The following is a 24,661-nucleotide window of genomic DNA, read 5'->3' on the forward strand; positions in this document are numbered from 1 at the left end:
GCATATGAAAAACGCCTGAACACTACAGAATTGGAGCAGTGGTTTGGTGGTGTTTTCATTACGCAAACATTCAGTAATTACTATTCTGGTAATTTTAATAACTTAAAAAGTATAATGTTAAAAAATTTTTTATAGGTTCAGCCTTCAGGTTTAGAGATATGAAAGTTTCGTTATTTACAGGGGTTTTTAATCTATATTCCGGAAATCGCAAAATCCAATTTGGTGCATATATCATCAGAATTATCTGCTGATGTTGGAGCACTTTTCACAATCATTTATATTTTCCCTTTATATTCGAGAAAACTTAATAGTTACTTAATACTTTTTAAGATATTATTTCTGTGGAAATAGCCTATATTTAATAATTTAGATCTGCTGGAATATAGTTTAATTGAAAATGTCAAATATTTGCAAATCGATATTAATCAAAAATTGTATAACCTCAAATATTCCTGACTAATTTAGCAAAGTTATAGTGTAATTGCACATAGCAATGGCGTACAATTATAGTGGAATGCCAGATCAACAATTTCTTTGGGATGTTTTTCAAAGGTAACACACGTCAAAAAAATATTAGGGCGTAAGAAAAAGTGAGATTATTTTTAGAGTGGACAAAGATAGCAGTGGTCATATATCGGCAGATGAGCTACAAGTGGCCCTTTCGAATGGTACATGGTCTGCATTTAATCCGGAAACTATCCGTTTGATGATTGGAATGTTTGATCGTGAAAATAGAGGGACTGTGTCCTTTCAAGATTTTGGAGCTTTGTGGAAGTATGTGACGGATTGGCAAAACTGTTTTCGTTCCTTTGATCGAGACAACTCTGGAAACATTGACAAAACTGAACTGAAAACAGCACTGACATCATTTGGTTATCGTTTATCTGACCATCTAATCGACGTTTTACTTCGAAAATTTGATCGCTTTGGACGTGGTACAATCCTTTTTGATGATTTTATTCAATGTTGTATTGTACTATACGTAAGTATGACTGATATTACAATGAAAAAATATTGCTCTCTCGTAGAATAAGGGTATAATCGGTTTGTTGAAATGTATATTATAGGTAGCAGAAGCGTTTTTAATATTCTTGAATAAAATATCTAGACGACACAATCCGGCCTTTTCCGTCTGACGAAAGACATTAGAGAGAGAGCGCTCTAAAGCCAACTGCTCCCACAAGACCAGTGATGCCAATATTTTTCTGAAAAAAAGAATAGATTGAAAAATTGAAAATTTCAAAAATGGATGGAAAACAGAACAGATTTTTTTGCTAATTTTTTATTTAAATAAGTTCGGCATAATTCACCGAGGTGTGCCACCGGCTCAATAGCGCAATGCTGTGCTACAAACATAGCAATTGCAGCTTCCTGGCGACACACATCATCGGTCCTAAGAGGCAAAAAAATGTATTTTCTTTGCTTGACCACCACTTGGCATTTTGCACGTGCTTTTTGGTCTCCATATGAGCACGAATTTGGTCACGTTTTGCATTGATACTGCATCTGCAGTACCTGCAAAAGGCTTTGTTTTTATCACTTAGGTCTTTAGATAACAAGTTTTTAAATTCTGGCTGGTAAAGCCAGAAATCGCGAAACTTTTGTTTATCCGTCTTTGGTAAAATGTATGTACTTTGTATGTGTTCTTCTTTGCCAAAAATTGCCGATATTCATTCGAATACACACAATATCGATAACATTTTGCTTAGAAGAGATGCTACCTGGTTTACAAACAAATAAAATTGAATTTATACAAAATTATATTAATTAAATTTTAAAAATTGTAACATTGTCTAAAAAGGACAGATTTCCGGATAAAAAAAAAAACTTAAAAAGGACAAATTTCCGGGTTGGGGATGTTTGACATTTTTTCCGGATGAAGCAGTAAAAAACAGGACAGATCTGTACGAAAAAAGGCTTAATTAGCATGACTGCACAAGACACAAACTTCGTTTATGATATTACAAACGATAGTTTTGCGAACTTTAGGCCGATAAAACGTCCGATTTCAGATCCAAACACGATACTTTAGTTAATCATCTGTCAGTGGTTGTGTGGCAGCAAATGCTATCGTATTCGAACCCGAAAATGATTGAGTTTGCGGACAACTTACGATATCAAATGCGATACTTTTATAATATTATTTAAGTAACGGATTTGTATCATTCGCGATACTTTTTTAAAATTATTTACCGAACGGATTTGTATTATTCGCGATACATTTTAATATTATTTACGATTTACGGAATTGGTATCTCTTGAGATACTTTTATACCATGTATATAAAAGTGTATAAAAGTGTATAAAAGTGTTCGAATAATTTCGTTTTAAATACTATTTTAAAAACTACTTCCAGTAATAAAAAATTTTTGAATGTATTATTATTATTTGAATGTTATTTTGATTTGTATAATATTTACTAATAATAACAATTTCATAATTTATAGAATAGTTTTTATTTTCTTATTGTTAGTTACATATAGCCGTTACTCGTAGAGTAAAAGGGTATACTAGATTCGTTGAAAAGTATGTAACAGGCAGAAGGAAGCGTTTTCGACCATATAAATTATATATATTCTTGATCAGGATCAATAGCCGAGTCGATTTGGCCATGTCCGTCTGTCCGTCCGTATGAACGCTGAGATCTCAGGAACTACGAATGCTAGAAAGTTGAGATTAGGCATACAGACTTCAGAGACATAGACGCAGCGCAAGTTTGTCGATTTATGTTGCCACGCCCACTCTAACGCCCACAAACCGCCCAAAACTGCCACGCCCACACTTTTAAAAATGTTTTAATATTTTTTCATTTTTGTATTGGTCTTGTAAATTTCTATCGATTTGCAAAAAAACTTTTTGCCACGCCCACTTTAACGTTGAAGACTCTCCATCCCACTTCTACTAGCTGAGTAACGGGTATCAAATAGTCGGGGAACTCGACTATAGCGTTCTCTCTTGTTTATGTTATTTTATACTGTGCATATTGAAAAGTATTTTGGGTAATGCGGTCGAAATCGGCGTCCTCCAACGCAAATTTATTCTTGAAAGCGACTGTAAGAATACAAATTATTATAAGTAAATAATTATTAAAAAGGTAAACGATAAAAAAGATACCTCTGACGGATGACGTTATAAGCATCCCACGAATACATAATTTGGCATCAGTCCCACGCCAGGTACATTGGCACGCCACTTCATCCGCAAGCAATTCCTGCCAACATAGACGGATAAATTTATTACATGTAAATAATTATACATATATCCTGTTAGTTTTTCTTTTCAATTAAGTATTATCTTAAATAAAGTTTTGAGAAAATATTGGAGTCTTTGAGTGACCGCAAATATCTTCAATTCGTCAATATTTTTAAAGGCCTTTAGCGTCATTATAAGTTGCAAATAAGTCGCATGAACCGTTGATAATGGTTAAAGTACAAAAAAATTTCTTCAGAATAAATAAAACACAACATTTTTGCATTCCTGTTGCCAAGCGCCTCAAACGAAGATTTGTGTCGGCTAATTTTCTTTTGTGGCGCTTGCAAGAGGTAATTGAATAATTTAGTCATATAGATATTAAAAATATAGATAGATATTAATTAATTAAATATATACTGATTAAAATAAGGAATAATAAATATAAATTTAATACTTACCGTTTGAAACACATGCACTCACTAAATAACAAAACTCACGTCTGCACTCTTTGCCGGTCAAGAACATCTTCTCTCTCATTCATTTATTTAAAAAATAATAAAAAACAGGCACGCAACAAAATAAGGAAGAAGGAGAACTGATCACCGATTTCTAGAGAATTAGCTGGCAAATGTCGCGTGCCGTCCGTTTTAGTGTCAGTTAGCGAGACATTTGCGGTACTTATACAGCGCCGTTTTCGCGCCAGGTTTCATTAATTAGGATAACCTCTTGCGATAAGTTTGTTATTTGTCCGCCTACTGTACGTTTCAGTGTCCGTTACCAATACTTTTTCGGACTTTTTTTTAGGGGCGCCACAGTTCCGATTTTTCTCCATTTTAGCGTTCATTTTTGAGCATTCAACGAACCTAGTGCGGAAACTCCGATTCTACGTCCGTATTTAATATCTAGCGGACATTTTTCAGATCCATCCGCATTACGTCCGCTCCTTGTCTGCTGGGCTCTAGAATATGTGTACATAATAATTTATAATAAATTTTATAAATTACTTTATAGTAGAACAATTGTCGTTTAAGTATTCAGCTTGCGACGTACAAAGAATATTTGAGGGTAGAGATTCTTAGATGCTGATGTATGTACGCTCGTCGTGCCTCAAGAAATCAATTTAGATATAAACAAGTTGCATATTTGTATTTATTTTATAAATAATAGATTTTAATTATGTATTATTGTTATAAAATATTTTCTTAAAACATACATTCGATAGAATCGGAGCAATGTATTAAGTGCACAAAAAAAAGTAATGATTTCTCATTATGTTTTCTCTGAAATGATAAATGTTGTGCATAAAATAGATCTTTTAAGATAATCTTATTAATGTTATAAACATATATAATATAATATATGTAAGACGGGGTATTGGGACTTCTCAACAAAAGCAGTACTCGAGTAGATTTAAGAAGAGATGCAGAAAAAGTATTAAGACAGCAGAGCGACAGAAGAGAGCAGTAGAAACAGCAGAGCCTCAGAAGAGAGCAGTAGAAACAGCAGAGCGACAGAAGAGAATAGCGACAGCGGAGAAGCAGGAGAAGCGACAGCAGAGCAGCAGCAGAGCGACAGCAGAACAGCAGCAGAGCGAGAGAAGAGGATTCGGAGAGTAGAAGTCAGCAGATACGAACGTCAGAGAACGAGTTAAGAAAGCAGAAAAATCAAAAGCAGAAAACTTAAACTAAACTTGTAACATTCATCGTTAATAATAATACTGATATTTAGATACCTATAATAATAAAAACCAAAGTTGAGTAAATCTCATCTTACATTTGGGGGCTCGTCCTAACCTGAAAATTGCAAGTGACGCCGTCCCGAAAAGTCTCAACGTTGCCCCGAGAAGTCTTAAAAGACGAAGAAGAAGAGTTTGACAGACGCCGGTTAGCAACGGGGAATGCGTGTGAGTGAGAAGGAAATTAAGCAAGAGCCGTCGCGGATTCCAATTTCAAAAGGAAAACAGCCATATTACACAAGGTCAGTGGCTGCAGCAGACAAACAGATTAAAATGAGTACGCCGTTGGAAAGCGATTGCGAAATAAGTGGAAATGAAAATACGAAAGAAATGAAAATCGTGCAAGAACTTTTCGCAACAAGCGGAGAGCAATGTGGGAATGCAAGAAGCAACATGCAGAACCTTGTCGCAACAAGCGGAGAGCAAGGTGGGAATGCAAGAAACAACATGCAGAATCATGTCGGGACAAGTGGAGAGCAACGTGGCGCAGCTGGTTTAATCGAAAGCAGCTCGATCGACGAAAATACAAGAACGCTGAAAGATTTAGTGCAGCTTCTTGCTATTAAGATTGGAGCGGAGGAGCGAAACAACGGTTGCTCGATTACGGCAGAAAGCTTTGCGAAGATCATTCCAGAGTTTGACGGAGAGTCCATGCCGGTTAAAAATTGGTTTGAAAATTTTGAGATGAATGCGGCAGCCTACGATCTGAACATTAAGCAGATGTATGTTCAGCCTCGCGCCAAAATGACGAACACAGCGAAGTTGTTTTTGGACTCTACGTATGTACACCAATACTCAGAGATGCGTATGCTGATGGAGACAGAGTTCAGTCGACAATATGTGTGCAGCGCGGATGTACACGAGCAGCTCCGCGACCGCAAGAAACGCAAGCAGGAATCTTTTCACGAATACCTACTACAGATGAAAAAGATCGCTTCACTTGGCAACATTGATGTACGTTCAGTTATCCGCTATGTTGTTGACGGCTTGAACATGAGAAGTGATTTCAGATACTCTCTCTACAGTTGCAAGTCTTACAAAGAACTACAGGAGCAGTATGAGGTGTTCGACCGTGTGGTCGAGAAGCCATTTAATCCTAACGAGGGAAAGTGGACGTCGAGCCAGAAAAAGCAGCACGAGGGACAGCACGACAGGAAGAGTCACTGCTTTAACTGCGGATCATTAGATCATCATCGTAAGGACTGCAAGTCTGCTGTAAAATGCTTCAGTTGCAACAAAGAGGGTCACATGTCAAGAGATTGCCCTGGGTCAGCTGCTGGTGTCCAAGTCGTACGCAGCTCAAGTCGCATGAAAAATGCCACTATCAACAATGTGGCAGTGGAGTGTCTGGTAGATACGGGAGCCGATGTATCTATACTGCGCAAGTATATCTTTAACAAGATACCAAATGTTACCCTGGAGAGATGTGCGTCGAAGCTTCGTGGGCTGGGAAGGAAGATTACGTGCACAGTTGGCTACTTTTTGGCGGAGGTTGCGGTGGACAAGGAGATGACTAGACACAATTTCGTCGTAGTGGAGGATGAAGACATCGAGTATGATGCGCTGCTCGGTTTTGATTTTGTATCGAAGTTTGACTTTTCGCTGTCGGCCGACGGATACAAGTTTTCTTCCCCGCTGGGGGAGAAAGCTTGTGAGGAACCAAATCAGATGAGTATTTACAACATAATAAATTCAGATGATGAATTAGATGTTCCTCCGCAGTTCGCTAAAGAGGTGTCGCTGCTGATCAATAACTACAAGGCGGTGGATTCGGTAGCCGAAGTCCCAGTGAGGCTAAGAATCGTTCCGGATGGTGAAATCATCCCATTTCGTCAATCCCCAAGTAGATTTGCGATTGCCGAAGAGAATGACGTGGAAAAGCAGATCAACGAATGGTTAGATACTGGAATCATTCGCCCATCTACATCTAACTTTGCTAGCCGTCTTGTACTGGTGAACAAAAAAGATGGCACACGGCGTATTTGCGTCGATTTTCGAAAGCTGAACTCGATGGTTTTGAGAGACTGTTTTCCCGTTCCTATAATCGACGACGTTCTGCAAAAGCTGCAAAAAGCACGCTTTTTTACTGTAATGGACTTGGAGAATGATTTCAAAAATGATAGCAAAAAATTCACAGCCTTCATCACCAAATTCGGATTGTACGAATTCAATAGAACCCCGTTTGGATTTCGGAACTCGCCAGCTGTTTTTATTCGTTACGTTAATCACGTGTTCCAAGAGCTGATGAGCAGAGATGTACTCGACTTGTACATGGATGATATAATTATCCACGCCGAGACTGCAGAGCAATGTTTGGAAAAGATTAAACTCGTGTTTAACAGAGCTGGAGCGTTTGGCCTGAAGATAAAGTGGCGAAAATGTCACTTCTTGCACACAACAACATTGAGGACGGAAACATATGGCCTGGACAGGAAAAGACAGCTGCGGTCAGCAAATTTCCGGTGCCAAAAAACGTCAGAGCAGTCCAAGCTTTTTTAGGGCTGACTGGATTTTTCAGAAAATTTGTATTGAATTATTCGCAGATTGCACGCCCATTAACTGACCTGGTGCGAAAAGATGTTTGCTTTCAAATGGCCCATCCGCAGATGAATGCATTCCATAGTTTGAAGGATGCGTTGACAAAGGAACCCTTTTTAAAGTTGTATATCAGAGCGGCCAAAACTGAATTACACACGGATGCATCAAAAGATGGATTTGCAGCGGTTTTAATGCAGTGGTTCGATGGCAGACTCCATCCAATACAATACTGGAGTAAGAAGACGTCAGAAGCTGAGTCCCGCCAGCACAGTTATATCCTAGAAGCAAAGGCCGTTTATCTAGCGGTGAAGAAATTTAGACATTATCTGCTGGGATCGCCGTTTAAGCTGGTTACGGATTGCTCTGCTTTTAAACAAACCCTACAGAAAGCGGATGTGCCGAGGGCAGTCACGCAGTGGATTGTTTACCTGCAGGATTTCGAGTTTGCAGTGGAACATCGCCCTGGGGAACGGTTGAAGCATGTGGACTGCCTTTGTCGCTATCCCGATCGTGTGATGCTCGTGTCCTCTGAGATCACAGCTCGAATCAAAGTCGCACAAAGAAAAGATGAGATGCTAAAGGCAATTATGGAAATTCTGGAGAGTCGGCCATATGAGGGCTACAAGATGAAAGCTGGACTTGTCTTCAAGGAGGTGAACGGCAATGACCTCCTTGTGATCCCGAAATCGATGGAGAAAGAAGTAATTGTTGAAGCCCATAGTGCAGGTCATTTTGCACTACAGAAAACTGTTCAACAATTGTATTGGATTCCTCACTTAGAACAGAAGGCTCAGCAGGTAGTGAACAACTGTGTGAGATGCATCATTTTCAACAAGAAACTTGGCAAGAAGGAAGGATTCCTAAGCTGTATTGATAAAGGTGATCAACCCCTTCACACGCTGCACGTTGATCATTTGGGCCCCATGGATGCTACGAAAACAGTACAAGTACATATTTGCGATGGTGGATTCATTTACAAAGTTTATATGGCTGTTCCCAACGAAAACTACAAGCTGTGAGGAGACACTGAAGAAGTTGAAGATTTGGTCAGAAGTTTTTGGCAACCCCGTGAGGATGGTTTCGGACAGAGGCTCCGCTTTCACAGCCAACTTGTTTGCGGAACATATGAAGGAAAACGGAATCGAGCACGTTTGGAGTACAACAGGGGTTCCACGTGGAAATGGACAAGTTGAAAGGGTGAATCGTACAATTTTGTCGATTATTTCAAAGATGTCGGCGGATGAACCAGCCAAGTGGTTTAAGGCAGTGCCAGACGTGCAGAGAGCGGTCAATTCACACGTACATGCATCAACCAAGAAGTCACCATTTGAGCTGCTATTCGGAGTGCAAATGAACAATAAGCTTCAGCTTTTGGAGGAGGAGATGTATTTGAATTTTGACGACCAACGACAGCAACTGAGAAAGGATGCAAAGATCGAGATTCAACGCGCACAGGAATCTTATAAAAGGAATTTTGACCTTAAGCGGAAACCAGAAGTCGCATATAAAGTAGGAGACCTAGTCGCTATACGCCGGACACAATTTGTTGCGGGAAAGAAGTTGGCTGGAGAATATATGGGACCGTACGAAGTTTTAACTGTCAAGAGGAACGGCAGATACGAAGTTCGAAAGGCAGCAGGTTTTGAAGGCCCATGTAAGACTTCCACAAGTTGTGATTACATGAAGTTGTGGAGGTATGTCCAGGACAATGAGGATGATTGGTCATCTGGGACAGATGAATAGTCAGGAATGGCCGAATGTAAGACGGGGTATTGGGACTTCTCAACAAAAGCAGTACTCGAGTAGATTTAAGAAGAGATGCAGAAAAAGTATTAAGACAGCAGAGCAACAGCAGAGCGACAGAAGAGAGCAGTAGAAACAGCAGAGCGACAGAAGAGAGCAGTAGAAACAGCAGAGCGACAGAAGAGAATAGCGACAGCGGAGAAGCAGGAGAAGCGACAGCAGAGCAGCAGCAGAGCGACAGCAGAACAGCAGCAGAGCGAGAGAAGAGGATTCGGAGAGTAGAAGTCAGCAGATACGGACGTCAGAGAACGAGTTAAGAAAGCAGAAAAATCAAAAGCAGAAAACTTAAACTAAACTTGTAACATTCATCGTTAATAATAATACTGATATTTAGATACCTATAATAATAAAAACCAAAGTTGAGTAAATCTCATCTTACATATATATATATATATACTTAAATAATGTATATACATAAGTATGTTCTATAATATAATATATATACACATAATATATGTATGTTATATTATATACTTCTCAAGCATTGCAAGCTGATCGAAAAAATAACAAGCTAAGCTCAGCATTCTATCTCATAAATGATGAAATTAATGATAATTAATAAAAAGAAATATATAATTGAAATATATCGGAGCATAATATGGAAAAATGGAAATATTTCAAATCGACTCGAAGGTTATATAAATATACGACCCCAATACAATTTTAATGACCTCCCGTATGTTTGCTGGGTACCAATTATTACATATTTTTATACCCGTTACTCGTAAAGCAAAAGGGTATACTAGATTCGTTGAAAAGTATGTAACAGGCAGAAGGAAGCGTTTCTGACCATATAAAGTATATACATATATTCTTGACCGAGTCGATCTGGCCATGTCCATCGACGTATGAACGTCGAGATCTCAGGAACTACAAAAACTAGAAAGTTGAGATTAAGCATACAGACTCCAGAGACATAGAAGCAGCGCAAGTTTGTCGATTCATGTTGCCACGCCCACTCTAACGCCCACAAACCGCCCAAAACTGCCACGCCCACACTTTTGAAAAATGTTTTAATATTTTTTCCTTTTTGTATTAGTCTTGTAAACTTTTATCGATTTGCCAACAAACTTTTTGCCACGCCCACTCTTACGCCCACAAACCGCCCAAAGCTGCCACGCCCACACTTTTGAAAAATGTTTTGATATTTTTTAATTTTTGTATTAGTCTTGTAAATTTCTATCAATTTTCCAAAAAACTTTTTGCCACGCCCACTCTAACGCCCACAAACCGCCAAAAACTGTCAGTGTTGAAATTTCTTCTTTGCACATCCACTAGCTGAGTAACGGGTATCAGATAGTCGGGGAACTCGACTATAGCGTTCTCTCTTGTTTTTGTATTGGTCTTGTAAACTTCTATCGATTTGCCAAAAATCTTTTTGCCACACCCACTCTAAGGCCCATGAGCCGCCCAAAGCTGCCACGCCCACACTTTTGAAAAATGTTTTGATATTTATTCATTTTTGTATTGGACTTGTAAATTTCTAACGATTTGCCAAAAATCTTTTTGCCACGCCCACTCTAACGCCCAGGAGCCGCCCAAAGTTGCCACGCCCACACTTTTAAAAAATGTTTAGATATTTATTCATTTTTGTATTAGTCTTGTCAATTTCTATCGATTTTCCAAAAAACTTTTTGCAAGCTTAGATAAGAAAAGCACAGTTGACGTGCCGTATAGATAAAATGTGTCTTCAATGCTGGCACGAAACAAAAATATAATTTTTGAAACTGCTGGCGACTGCGAAACCCCACTACTTAAAAGACAAGATAAATAATGAACGGAACTTTTCTATTCTGTTCAAAATTTTATATACACAAGTTTTGATAATATATAAATAAAAAGTTCTAAGAAAATGTATGAAATCATTAATGTTACAATTCTTCTCTGATAATTTGGTGTCGCATATACCAATTTTCGCTCAGTGTCGAAATACCAAATATTCATTATGAGTTTTTTAAATTTTTTTAAAAAGAGGAAAGTCGCCAGGTCCAGCAGCCGAAAGTCTGAGAGTGTTAGTTATGGACTGCGCTTTAGCATTTGGTTCGCAAACCAAACTAACCGGCCCCCCTAACAATAAAACCGTTGACTTCAACTGTATTAGCAGGCAACATAAATCTGATCCTAACCGTCGAGCCATACAATTTTTAATATAATAATGTTATTCGTTTGACCACACGTGAAATTACTGCCTGTATGTGGACAGTGCTGCCAGAATTGCACCACTAATTGCAAAAGCAAATAGCTATACCGTAGCTGAAGGCCGTAATTCCCTATAGCGCAACGAAAGATGCAAGAATTGCACCACTAATTGCAAAAGCAAATAGCTATACCGTAGCTGAAGGCCGTAATTCCCTATAGCGCAACGAAAGATGTCTATGGTTCCGCTAAGAAAACCTGCGGACTTAAGCCAGCAAAGTTCTCGTGTTACTTCCCAATTTTCTGCGTGCCGTGTCATATACAGAGGTTCAACTCGACTAACTCAAAACTTAAAATTACTCTGTTTTCGCTCGCCTAAAATCGAGAGCCTTTAAATCTAAAAATATAATTGTCTTGCTTGTATGAGTAAAAACAATAAAGGAGATAGTGTGTATGTGTGCGTGCTAAGAAACAAATTTGATTACGGTTTTGGTCAATTTCGATGCGTAACTGTAATGACCCGCTTACTAAGAGTAAAACGCGTTATGATTTATAGTTATATATATTCAGTTCGTTTATTCAGATCTATGGTATTCGCACATCCACGCTGCTTGGCAGTCCGCTCAGGAGTAATACATTCTCTCACTCAGACACAAGGCGATCGGTAGTGTCTCTCCCGTCGCTGCTCTCCCGATGCTTCGTTGTTGGCAACGCCGGTCGCCACATCCCTCCTTTATTAACGAGTTTTAGCTTTAATGGCGGCAGGGGTGGCTGGATCCCGGGGCTTCCTTCTGTGGGCTGGAGTACTGCGTTCTCCGAGGTAGGTGTTGATTCCGGTAAGCTGTCATCTGGTTGCGGCGTTGGGCAGGAGGCTGGATACGTTTGGCTAGCTGGAACTTTCTTAAGATGTGAGGCATTTCTTGTTAGTTTTCTACCACCCCCTTCGATCACCACAATATTATTGTGTCGTTCTAAAACCGTAAATTCCGTCTTGTCGAAGTTTGGTGTAAGTTTGTTTGGGAACACTACGTTTTTCAAAAGCACCTTGTCGCCCACTTCTATATCGACTTCCTTTGCCCCTCTTCTTTTGTCGGCTGCCAATACGGCCAATACGGTGGAGTTCGAACTTGTTTAATGCCGCACGCTTTGCAGTAGTTAGAAAACTCCTAGCTAACATATTGGCGTCCATTATCCGTTCGTAGGTGCTCAGGATATCCCAGTCTACAGAAGATCTCTTTCATTGCCTCTACCAGGGTCGTTGAAGATATGGTTTTAAGAAACTTATGCTCCATATATCGTGAGAAATAGTCAATGAAGACTAGAACATATTCATTGTTGGGAAGCGGACCTAGTAAATCCGACGCTACCCAAATCCAAGGGCCAGGGAAAAGGATTCCTGTCCATAGGGGGTGGCCTGATGTCTTGTGATACCAGGCAACAATCTCTGCAAGCTTTGACAAACTTTTCTGCCTCTCTGTCTATTTGTGGCCTCCATACTTTCGATCGCAGGCGGCGTTTCATTGCTGTCTCGCCGGGATGTCCTTCGTGGGCTAACTCCAGTATTTTTACTCTCAGAGATGTTGGCACGACTAGGCGGTTTCCCCTCAAAAGGAGCGAGCCAACCGCTGAAAGCTCATACCGAAACGGGTAGAAGCCCACTGAACTATCGGGCTTCCAGGAGTCGTTCTCCAGGCAACTGATTGCATCCATAATCTCTTCATCCCTCTTGGAAGACTCTGCTATTTCATGAATTGTCATAGATCTATAGATAGAGCTCTGTGCGACGCGAAGGATGCTGTATTCCGTCTTGTGGTCGATTGGTTCTACCGCCGGTAGTTGACAGAGTCGAGACAACGCATCTGATATGTTGTCTCTTCCGGATTTATAGATAACGGTGAACGTATATGCCTGGAGCCGCAGCAGCCACCTTTCAATGCGAGCTGGGGGCTTGGATGTTGGTTTGAAAATGGCTTCCAAGGGCTTGTGATCAGTTACGAGTTCGAAGTGCAGGCCTGCCAGATAGTAGTAAAATTTCTCCACTGCCCAAACCAGCGCTAGGCTCTCTTTTTCAGTTTGGGAGTAGCGTTTCTCCACCTCCGACAGCGCCTTGCTAGCAAAGGTAATTATTAAAGGTTCGTTGTCGACTTTGAATTGCAATAACACAGCCCCAAGGGCAACCGGGCTGGCGTCCGCAATCACCCGTGTTCGATGCCTTGGATTGAAATATGATAATTTGGGTACCTTGGATAGGAGATTCTTTAGGTTGCTGAAAGCATTTTTCTCGGCTTCGCCCCAGGTGAATTTGCTTTCAGTTTTCAGCAGTTTTCTTAGAGGATCTGTATGACTTGCAAGGTCCGGAATGAACTTCCCGACGTAGGTCACCAAACCGAGGAAGCTCCCCGTTTCTTCTTTGTTCTTTGGGTCTCTGAAAGATCGGATGACGTCAATTTTCTCAGGGTCGACTTCTATTCCCTTGTCGGATAAAATATGTCCGAGGAATTTTAGTTTGCTTGTCTTCCAGATGCACTTTTCTTTATTCAGTAGGACATTATTTTCCTGAAAGATCTGGCATACTTCTTTTACGGCGCTGTCGATTTCGAGGTCAGTTGCGCCAAAGATGATGACATCATCGATGAAGTTCATGGCGTTAGGTACCGCAGATAGCATCTGCTCGAGAAGGCGTTGAAAAATTTCGGGAGCAGAATTTACTCCAAACATCAAACGCTTATAGCGGAAAAGTCCCCTTGGAGCTATGAACGTTGTTATTTCCCGGCTCGATTCATCAAGGGCCAGTTGGTGATAGGCGTCCTTGAGCCTTTAGCCTCTTTGAGTCTGGTCATAAAGCAATCGAAAGTTGGTAATGGGTAGTTTTCCCGTAGGATTGCTTTGTTTGCCAGTCGCATGTCGACACATAAGCGGATGTCCCCGTTCTCCTTAAACGCAAGCACGATGGGAGATATCCAAGCACTCGGGCCCGTGACTGGTTCAATTATATCTCGACTCAGGGCTTCATCCAGTTTTTCCATAACTTTGTCCTCGAGCGCTGCCGGGATTCGTCTCACTGGTTGTTAAACGGGTTTCACATCATAATCTATGGAAAGGCTTTCTTCAATGTTTTTCCATTTTGGAAAAGGCTCCATTTCCTCAATACGGTTAATGTTTCTTCCCAGTCGGAGGACTTTTAATTCTATAGCCGTGTCTCGGCACAGCAGAGATTGTTCTCCATTTTCAATCACATAAAATGAGGCAATCTCTTCGGTACCCGGCTCAACGGAAATTGGGGCCTCGAAAATATACATTACTCGTAGTAATTTATTAGAGGCATAGGCTCGGAATTGCTTTTCTGTATGAGTTCTTACGTTAAAGACTATGGCTTTTCTCTTCACTAGCAGAGACCAGTCCGCGTGGCTGATAAGGTTAAACTTGCACCCCGAGTCAATAATCAAAGAAATTTCACGGCCTCCCACTCGGCATCGTATGAACTCCTCTTCATCTTCGCTTGACACTTTAAAGCAAAGTGCCTCGCCCTTTTTGAGTTTGGAGCTGGTGGCCTCCTCTTCGACAGAGCGAATATACGTGCGATGCCTTTTCAGGTTATTCCTTTGGGACTTAAGAAATCGGCCGTTCAAGTTAGTTCGGCACTTCCTGGCAAAGTGTCCAGGCTTCGAGCATTTATTGCAAGTCACATTTCTTGCCGGACCTGATGGGTCTTTGTGTGTGTGTCCGAATTTTCCACATCTGGGGCACTCCCCACTCTGTTTAAAACCACGATGTGTAATTTTACAGATGGGTTCCGCAATTGGTCTTGATGTCATTTCTTTTGATTCCTTGTTGATCTGCTCCTCAACCTGACATGCTTCGATCACTTCCTCTAGTGAATACTCCTTTCCCAGAAGTCTTTTCTTGAGGTCTAGAGGTGCCCACACATCAATGATTTTATCCTTTAGACATATATTCTCAATCTCCGCTTTTGAGGATTCGAATGCACATCGTTGCATTTGTTGGCGGAGTCGCAGCATGAAATCACCAAAGCTTTCTGTGTCCAACGGTGTCAGGCCTCTGAATAGATGTCTTTCAAACGTTGAGTTCTGCTTCGGTGAGAAGTGTTTATTTAAATGGTCGATGAGGATTTTATAGATGTCTTCTTTATTTCCGTCGCTGGGCTCCACCAGCGCACCAGGTAGAGAGTATACTACTGACTGTAGCTGGACTCCTCCCAAATGCAGTAGCTTACTCCTCTTCTGCTTCTCGGTATCAATACCCTCGGCCTCGAGGTATATTGTAAATGCCCTCAACCACTTCTCCCATTCATTTCGGAGGATTGCCTTGTCGATCACCTCGCACAGAAACGGTTTCATGACACTGTCGGTCATTTTCAATACGGGACCTAGAATTGGAGTTTACGACGAAAGACATTATTAGATTTACGACTTGACTTGTAATTAATACCCGGCTCTCTTAGGAGCCTGTGTTTTGTTATTTCCGTATTTTCTTTTAAATTTTATGAATTCTTTTGGCTTGTGGAGAGAATACTGCTCCACCCGACCTTTAACCTTTTTGTTTGCAACTCAAACCGATTACCCAGCTCTTTCTTAAAAGCTTGTAATATTTTTCCCTTTTTCCTCCGTTTTTATTTTTTTTTTAAATTACATTTTTTTTTTAATTATTAAAATATTTATTTATTTATATATTTCGTGTTCTGTTTCTTTTCTTTTTTTTTCAAAATATGCTTTGGCTTGTACCACTAGTCGGCTCCTCTCTTAGAGCTTATAATGCGTACTCGGCCCTTGCAACTCTTTGGTTGCTAGAGAAATTTCTCTCCAGCTCACCTTTTAAGCTTGTAAAGAGTTATTATTATTGGTTATTTTTCTTATATCCTGGTTGCTAGAGAGTGTCTCTCTATCTCACTTTCTCTTAAGCTTGCGAAGAGTTCTCTTCACTCAGCCTATCTGTCGGAGTGCATGTGTGTTGGATGAGAGTGAGCGAAAAATTGTGCATATAAAATTACTCATTCCGCTTTGTGCTTAACGTCATTTTATGTTGGCAACGTGCAATCTGCACTCACGCAGCTTATTCCTTCTCTCCTCTTTCCACATTTTTATGTATGTATATGCCGGTAGGCACGTTCCATCACACACACACTCACGCACAGCCTATATCACGCCACTCGTTTACCGTAATTTCGCGCCTTTTTCCTAATTCATCAAATTTACCAAAGTTTTAGTTATTATCATTATCATCTACCGACTTTTCCACTCGTCGCCAATGTAATGACCCACTTACTATGAGTAACACGCGTTATGATTTATAGTTATATATATTCAGTTCGTTTATTCAGATCTATGGTATTCGCACATCCACGCTGCTTGCCAGTCCGCTCAGGAGTAATACATTCTCTCACTCAGACACAAGGCGATCGGTAGTGTCTCTCCGTTGCTTGGTTGTTGGCAACGCCGGTCGCCACAGTAACTATTATGGTTTGAAAGAAATTTTTTATACCCGTTACTCGTAGAACTTTTCTTACTTTTGATAATTGCGCGCTTTTTTAAAAATATCAAAATAAAATATAAAAAAATAGTTTAACTGAATCTTATTTGAATTTTAAATACTGAAAATTGGTAATTTTAACTAAATAACTATAGTAAATAATTTAAACGTATACAAAGTAAATTATTAAAACTACGTATACAAAGTAAATTATTCATACTACTGTAATTTAAAAATAAATTTTCAAAAAATATAAATTAAATTTAAAAAATAAATAAATTCATAAAAATAAATTCATAAACTAAAATATTATTTATAAAATAAATAAAAATATGGAAACTCTTTATTGCAAAATTGATTTCTTGATGCACGCAGTGCGGACATAAGCACTGAAGAATCACTGACTTCTTATATTTCTCACACGTCGCTTGCTAAATACTCTAATGAAAATTATTCTAATTTAAAATCATATTTCAAAATTATTATGCATTATTATGTACATAGATTGTGCTATTATTATTTCTATGTTGAATTTGAATAATTGTTATGTTAAGGAAATGTAAAACTAGACTTTTGAAGTGGTGGCAATTTATAAAAAATAATATAGATTTAAAGTCTTAGACCTTCTAAAATGAAGGGCATATTTTGTCATTTTTACTATGCATGTCCATGTGTGCACCAATACAGTGGTCAGCTGTCGCTGCATGCGTACAAGAGAGCTGCTGGCTCTAGAGCCCTCCGCTCTCTGGCTTTTGGACAAAATTTTGAGAGAGCCTGGAGCCAGTTCTAAAGCCAGCACGAAAAAATCGTGGGAAAAAAAATCGTATGGCGTTACGCATCTTGTTATGCTAATGTCTTTGCTTAAACCCATTATTTTGTTGTCGATCAGCTTTTTACCGTTATGGAAAAATTTTACAAGGCAATTTACAAAACAGCTAAGCTCGTAAACAATTGCAACATAATACAAAATTTCATATATTTACTTGACGTCATTCGTAACAATTTCCCATTTCGAAAAACTTTGCAAAGAAAAGACAAATGCCGGCCTTCGTCCAATATTCTTACTCTCAAAGATGTTGGAATGAATATACCGTTTTCCCGCTGAGAGCTCGTTAGGAAACGGATAGATGTTTGTTAATGTATCGGGCTTCCAGGAGTCGCTCTTGAAAGAAAGCTTTGCGAATTTCTTCCTGCGACTCCGTCAGCAATAGATGTCTCTTAAACGTTGAGTTCTGCTTTGGTAAGAAGTGATTATATAGATGGTCGATGAGGATTTGGTAGTTATTTGTTTTTTTAAGTGGTGGCAATTTATAAAAAATAATATACAGGCATGCTCCGGTAATCGTAAGTTTTTTTTGATTTCGATTTGGGCCAAATCGTACGATTTCGTTTCTAGGTGCTCTGGTTTTCGCAAAATGTTTGCTATCGTTTTGCTATCGGAATGTTTCGTTTCTCATTGCTTCTTGCTGCTCAAACGCCTGTTTTATATTATTTGTCAAAATCAAAGTACGTCAGAAATGGCTGTTATATTTGCAATTGTTATATTTGAAGCCAAGAAAAGGCAGAAATTGGAGGGCTTGAGAAAATCTTGAGCTGCCAACTTTTTCACAGTTTTAATTTCAATGTTTGCAATTACTTTTTTACTGTACTTTGACCATTTAAGTAAGTAAATTAAATAGCATTATTTACAAAGAACACTTTTGGCCCTCTTTTAAATTAATTAACTAATTCTTTTATATTTTATAAGTATTTGTATCTGTCAGTGTCGTTCCACGAACAGTATGGCAACCTTCGCGATAGCTTTTGGAGACGTACTTATTGACTCCTTACCAAATCGTAAATTGTTATTGCCGACGGCAACATTTTGTTTGTCCAATCTGAGGTGGGGTCAGATATATATTTTTTATAAAATAACTAAGTGGCAGAATGATTTTGTGGGGATGTGAAATTAACAGCAATATACCACTGAGTTAAATATTTTTTCCCTTAGTAAATAAGATCTGATTTGATATAAACAAAGGAATTTGTTTTTCATTTCGGCCAGACTAAAGTGCCCGTTTTACAAATCGAAAAATTCTTACGATTTTTAAAACCGGAGCACCAAATTTAACGATTCAAATCGAAATCGTAAAAATCTTACGAATTCGATTACCGAAGCATGCCTGATAGATTTATAGTCAAAGAACTTCTAAAATGTAGGGCATATTTTGTCATTTTTACAATGCATGTGCATAAGTGTGCACCAATACAGTGGTCAGCTGTCGCTGTATGCGTACAAAAGTACGGCTCGAGAGAGCCTGCACTATGGGGAATTCGACCTGTTTTTTTTGGCATAAATTAATATCTCGTAAAATATTTAAGATACGATGATAATTTTTTTGTCTATTCTTATACACACCTTTACAATCACTTTGGCAAAGTGGGCGTGTTGCCGCCTTCGAACAACCGCCCACATCAGCCTCCCGCCCCCTATCTTTACGATTTTTTTTTCTACCCAATATATTCTTCAGTATCTATTTTAACGTTGAAAAATATGAAATTTGTATTTTTCATTTTTGTTCGTCATAAGGCAAGAGCCGTTTCAGTACTAGTTTTCATATGATGTTCAACGGGCCTTGCCTTCCGTCCAGGCCGGGTATTATAAAGCTTTTTATTTCATTTATTTATTTATTTTTATTTTTCATTTATGCAAAAAAGTGTTATGAAACATGCCATAAGTAATCTTGATTAATTTCAAGAAGACTGTCGTCGATATGCCCAACAATGCGTGCGCCTTGCTACTAGGAGGGCCGCATTGAAAATTGAGAGGTTGCTACCTAATAATTTAATTTTCGCGAAAAGTCGCAAAAATTCGCAAATGAAACCTATGTGTTCTAAATAGGGAATTAATCACTCTACAACATGGACTAACACACTTACTAAACAAATTTGAACAATTTTTTAAAACTCTATTCAAAGTTGAAATTTTATTTTGAAAGTTGGACGAGAACATCACTTGATAAATATACAAATTGTTAAGCTTACGCGCACGAACTAAGCAACATATTAGTAGAAAAAAATAGTACACATCTCAAGAATGAGTATTCATTTCAAAGGTTTAGGAATTGTGGTTCAAGAAATATTAATTTTAGTAAGCACTAAAAAAAGAAGCTCTCCGATGGCATGTGCTTTGTGTTTGCAACAGCTGACTTTACAGCTGTTAATTTTAACAGAGGACTGTTAATTTAACATTTGCGTTACAGATTATAAATCTTTAATCAATTCTTAATATGTTAAAAAAAAAAATTTTTAAATTTGAAACACTTTAAAAAATACATTTATGCCAAAAAAACAGGTCAAATTCCCCATAGTGGCCTGGAGCCAGTTCTAGAGCCAGCATGAAAAAATCGTTTGCAAAAACTTCGTATAGCGTTACGCAATTTGTTATTCTAATGTCTTTGGTTTATGGGTCAGATTACTTTATTGTTCTGCAAGATGCTAGCGTTAATCGGTCAGATTACTTTATTGTTCTTCAAGTTCTTATTAACCAACGATCGTTTTTTTTTTTGCCCTTCGCATTTATTTTTGTTGAAACCGGCGGCGGTTTTTAATGAATTCTTTATAATTCTATTTTATATTTATATATTATTTATATTTTATATTTTATAATTCTATTTTGTAAACATAATTATTAAAACTACGATCGCTTTGCGAGTGATTAAATCTGTGCTTTTCTGTATTTCTGTTTTGTTTACTCTCTTTTTCGTGCGTTTTCTGCAGTGCTGTTTGTTTCACTATCCCACGAAAAATCTAAAGTTTTAAGTGTGCAGACTGTTCCCTTGCGGTACATGTAACAGCTCGCTCACATGTTTTAACTGTGTGCTTTTTTGTTGTACCGCGGTCCGAATCGAAAAAAAGAAAACTAATGTTGTCTGAGTGAGTGCGGACTACCAGCACAAGATGGCTTTTCGAATACACAATCTGCAGTACGGTAGTTCCACTAAAGAAACAAATTTTTGTTTTTCAGCTTTCCCCTGATCAAACATCATCAGATGTATTATCTTATATAAAAGATAAAACAACAGAAATGCAAATAATGCTATATTCGAGTTCCCCGACTATCTGTTACTCGTTGCTAGAGAAGGAAGGAGGGACTTCAACACTGACAGTTTTTGGAGGTTTGTGGCAAAAAGTTGTTTGGCAAATAGAGAGCAATTTACAAGACTAACAGAAATGTAAAAAATATCAAAATGGGACTGCCACGCCCACACATTTGAAAAATGTTTAGATATTTTTGCACATATTTGTTAGCCTTTAAATTTTTTAATTTTTGTATTAGTTTTGTACCCCTCGTTTTGTGTTTAGTTTTGTGCCCCGACCCCTCTAACGCCAACAAACCGCTCAAAGCTGTTGACCGCACACTTTTCTAAAATGTTTTGATATTTTTTCATTTTCTTATCAGTATTGTAAATTTTTATCGATCTGCAGAAGAGCTTCTTGCTACGCCCACCCTAACGCTCACAAGAACTGCAACGCCCACTTTTAAAAAAGTTAAGATATTAGTAAATTTCTTTCGATTTGGCAAAAATATTTTAGCCACGTCCGCTCTAACGCCCACAAACCGTTGAGAACAGTCAGTGTTTAAATTTTTTTCTTTGTACTTCCACAAGCTGATCAGATAGCCGGGAAACTCTTTTGTTTTAAATTAATTTTTCTCCCTGCAATAACAATAGTTTTTGAGTTTTCATAAGTAAAAAATATGCGTAGACTTTAATAGAATGGCCATGCAACTCCAGAAGTGTTTGGCACGGGTGTTCATCGAGCAACGTTAAAATAATAAAGTAACACTCCCAGCAAGAACGATTTTTCAGGCACAAACTTCGACATGTTTGATACTGCACAACAATTGCTATGAACACAATAAGGAAATGTACTGGTAAAGATGCGCTATGTCAGTAGTATGAATAGTTGGCTAGAGTCATCTTTCGTAAAACGCTACGCATTAATTCCAACACCTAGTATATATACATAAATATATATAGTTTATATATTTCAATTTTTATTACATATTTCTGTTTCAGACGTTAACAACTGCGTTCCGCCAGCACGACACTGACATGGATGGGATCATAACCATACATTACGAACAGTTTTTAAGTATGGTATTTTCGTTAAAAATATAGTGTTAAATAATCTAAGCTAAATAAATATGTTTATTTGTTTGACCGACTTAAAGGATTTTTTTAAATTCGTTAGAAATGGAAATAGTACGTCCTACATTGGAAAAAAATTGATTGTTTCGTGGCTCTAAGAGGTAATATGACGACGTTGCACCAGCAGTGTTTTATGCGGTTCCTTCGGATATATATGACCATTTTAGTTATGATAATCGTTGTCAACCCTAGAGCCGAGTGTCCGCCTGCCGTGTGGAAAATCAAGTCATCAATGTGTACTTTGTTATTTTTCAGAGTCTTGATGCGCATTTGAAGATTTTGCAGTTCATTAGTGTTGTTGACAATCAAGTGCTTCAGCGGGACCACGTTCCATGTCTCCTTGTCATCTACAATTCGTAAACTGGGGAAGATAGACATTTCAGACGCTGTCGAAATTACTTTTTGAGGAGTAATTATTGTTGTATCCCCTAATATTGCTGTGCATCCTGCAAGTAGTTGTATAATTCCTTGATTGGGCAGTCTTATAACTTGATGCTGTTCGTTGCATCGTTTATTAGCTGTTATGTTCCGAAACGGTCTAAATAGCCAACGGCTGGATCATCTTATCTCTTTGATGAACGAATTGCTTTGGAATTCCATCATTTCGCATGAGTGGGTTGCTTGGTTTCAATGGAGATATTTCGCAAGAATGATTATCCGCGTTTTTCCATGACCAATTACTTTCGCAAAGCCATGTTGTCGAATCCTCTTGTCTGCATTGGTTCATTTCCTTTTCAGACATTAGGTGATATGCGTTTATGTCTGTATTGAACGCAAAATATTTAGAATTCAATTTCGGAATAAGCTTTGTTCCGTTTGTCCACAGTGGTATTGGGATTACTTCAAAGAGATCCGTTTCCTGATTGTTGTATATCGGCAATTTTGCTTCAATGAATAAGACATTATCCTTCAACATAGCTTGTGCCTTCATCAGTTTATAGATCAGTGGTAATTGTATAACTGAATTTCCACTCGGTAGCATTTGTTTTCGTTCTAATTTTTGCTTAACTTTTTCGAGCTCCTACAGCATTTTGTTAGGCGCAATTAGTGTAGGATGAATTCTTCCTTCACTAATGTCCGTTACCATTGAGATCGCTGTTGCTTGTAGGCTTTCTGCCTCTTCAATCCAGTTTCGCACTTGATTTGATAACATAAGGAATTTAATTGACTCCTTATATACCATAAAGTGCTCCTTCATCGTTTCTGCAATAATATTGACTTGTTGGGTCAGTTTTCCCAAATTCCGGTTTGCTTCTATCGTAGTAGCTCTTACTAATTCTTCCGTTTTAAGGTAATTCCATTTGACATTGGGAATTAGTTTATTGATGTCTTCCACTCTAGTTCTGACGAACTTATCTTTGCTGCGCTTGTTCTGTATCCAAGCAATAGTAATGTGCGAATCACTCCATGCATGCGTTGTAATCTTGTTGATCCATATAGCCTGCACTTTCGCTAATAACTTTGCTAGTAAATGCGCAGCACATAATTCCAACTTTGGAATTATTTCCTGTTTTTTATAGGATTTACTTTGCTTTTTACTGCTTGCAAAGTAACTCTGCCGCCTACTTTTGTATACACAGCCGCTGCATATGCTTTCTCTGATGCATCGCAGAATCCGTGTAGCTCCATAATACCTTTAGAGCATCCAGTCTAGCGTGAAATGCTAATTTCTTCTAAATCTGATAGACCTTTAGCATATTCCATCCACCAGTTTGCTAAGTTGGATTCCAATTCAACGTCCCAAGTCATCGGTAACTTCCACAGTTCCTGAATGAAACATTTGCCTTGAATCGTTACAGGTGCCAACCATCCCAGTGGGTCAAAAATTCTGGACAACTGTGATAACACTAACCGCTTTGTTATGCGTGTTAGCATTGGGTTTTCTGCCGAAGGTGCCTTAAGTTACGGTTGTTAACTTAAACTCTCTGATCGGCAATTTTGGATCATCTCTCCATAGGATATATTGGTATTCTTGATCTTTCTCAGCAACCTTTATTTGGCGATACATTTTTTCAATGTCAGCTACCATAACATATTGCCACTTGCGCCATTTAATTAGAATATCGAATATATCCTTTTGAATCTTAGGACCAGCTATAATAACTTCATGTAGGCTTAGTCCATTTGTCGTCTTTGCGGATGCGTCAAAAACTACTCGTTGCTTCGTAGTTAAGCTTCCAGGCCTGATGATTGCTTGATGGGGTAAATAGTATTTACCTTGACCCGTTGTCTTTACAGATTCCATATGTCCCATCTTAAGGTATTCTTTCATGAATTCGTTATATGCAGACCAGTTCTTTGGGTTTCTTTGAAACTTCTTTTCCATTTGCATAAGCCTTGCCATTGCCTGTTTCCGAGAGTCCCCCAGCTTTGCCTCTTCGTGGAATGGAATTTGTTCATGCCGAACAGCTGAGTCCGGTATCCCGCCAGCGGAGCATCGCTGTTGGCGGAATGTTTCGGAAGTTGGACCGACAAAGCCGTTATTTTATATGACGACATCACTTGAAAATAAAACCCCAAACGAGAAGGACGAACTCCAACACCTTTTGTTTCATTAAACTCTGGGAATATTTGCGAC

General features: G+C 38.7%; 1 protein-coding gene across 3 annotated transcripts; it reads left to right on the forward strand.

The window, feature by feature from the left end:
• The first annotated feature begins 418 nt into the window (after positions 1 to 418).
• Positions 419 to 22,099, forward strand: LOC26536296 (programmed cell death protein 6). Of its 3 annotated transcripts, none has more exons than XM_039377315.2 (4): positions 419 to 552; positions 607 to 982; positions 20,898 to 21,048; positions 21,952 to 22,099. In XM_039377315.2, the coding sequence occupies exons 1-4, from the start codon at positions 494 to 496 to the stop codon at positions 21,984 to 21,986; spliced, it is 621 nt and encodes a 206-aa protein (XP_039233249.1). In that variant the 5' UTR covers positions 419 to 493; the 3' UTR covers positions 21,987 to 22,099. The 3 variants fall into 3 exon arrangements, with proteins under 3 accessions (XP_039233249.1, XP_015054721.1, XP_039233250.1); XM_039377316.2 differs by having other exon boundaries at positions 422 to 552; positions 642 to 982; XM_015199235.3 differs by lacking the exon at positions 20,898 to 21,048.
• The last annotated feature ends 2,562 nt before the right edge of the window (positions 22,100 to 24,661 follow it).

The sequence above is a fragment of the Drosophila yakuba genome, unplaced genomic scaffold (assembly GCF_016746365.2).
Source record: "Drosophila yakuba strain Tai18E2 unplaced genomic scaffold, Prin_Dyak_Tai18E2_2.1 Segkk4_quiver_pilon_scaf, whole genome shotgun sequence".
NCBI classification, from domain to species: Eukaryota; Metazoa; Arthropoda; class Insecta; order Diptera; family Drosophilidae; genus Drosophila; species Drosophila yakuba.

What these genes read in the sequence shown, in the direction of transcription:
- LOC26536296 (XM_039377315.2), top strand. Translation starts at nt 494, where the DNA reads ATGGCGTACAATTATAGTGGAATGCCAGATCAACAATTTCTTTGGGAT. An exon ending in CTTTGGGATGTTTTTCAAAG is followed by an intron (nt 553 to 606) that starts GTAACACACGTC and finishes GATTATTTTTAG; the next exon opens with AGTGGACAAAGATAGCAGTG. An exon ending in AATGTTGTATTGTACTATAC is followed by an intron (nt 983 to 20,897) that starts GTAAGTATGACT and finishes TTTGTTTTTCAG; the next exon opens with CTTTCCCCTGATCAAACATC.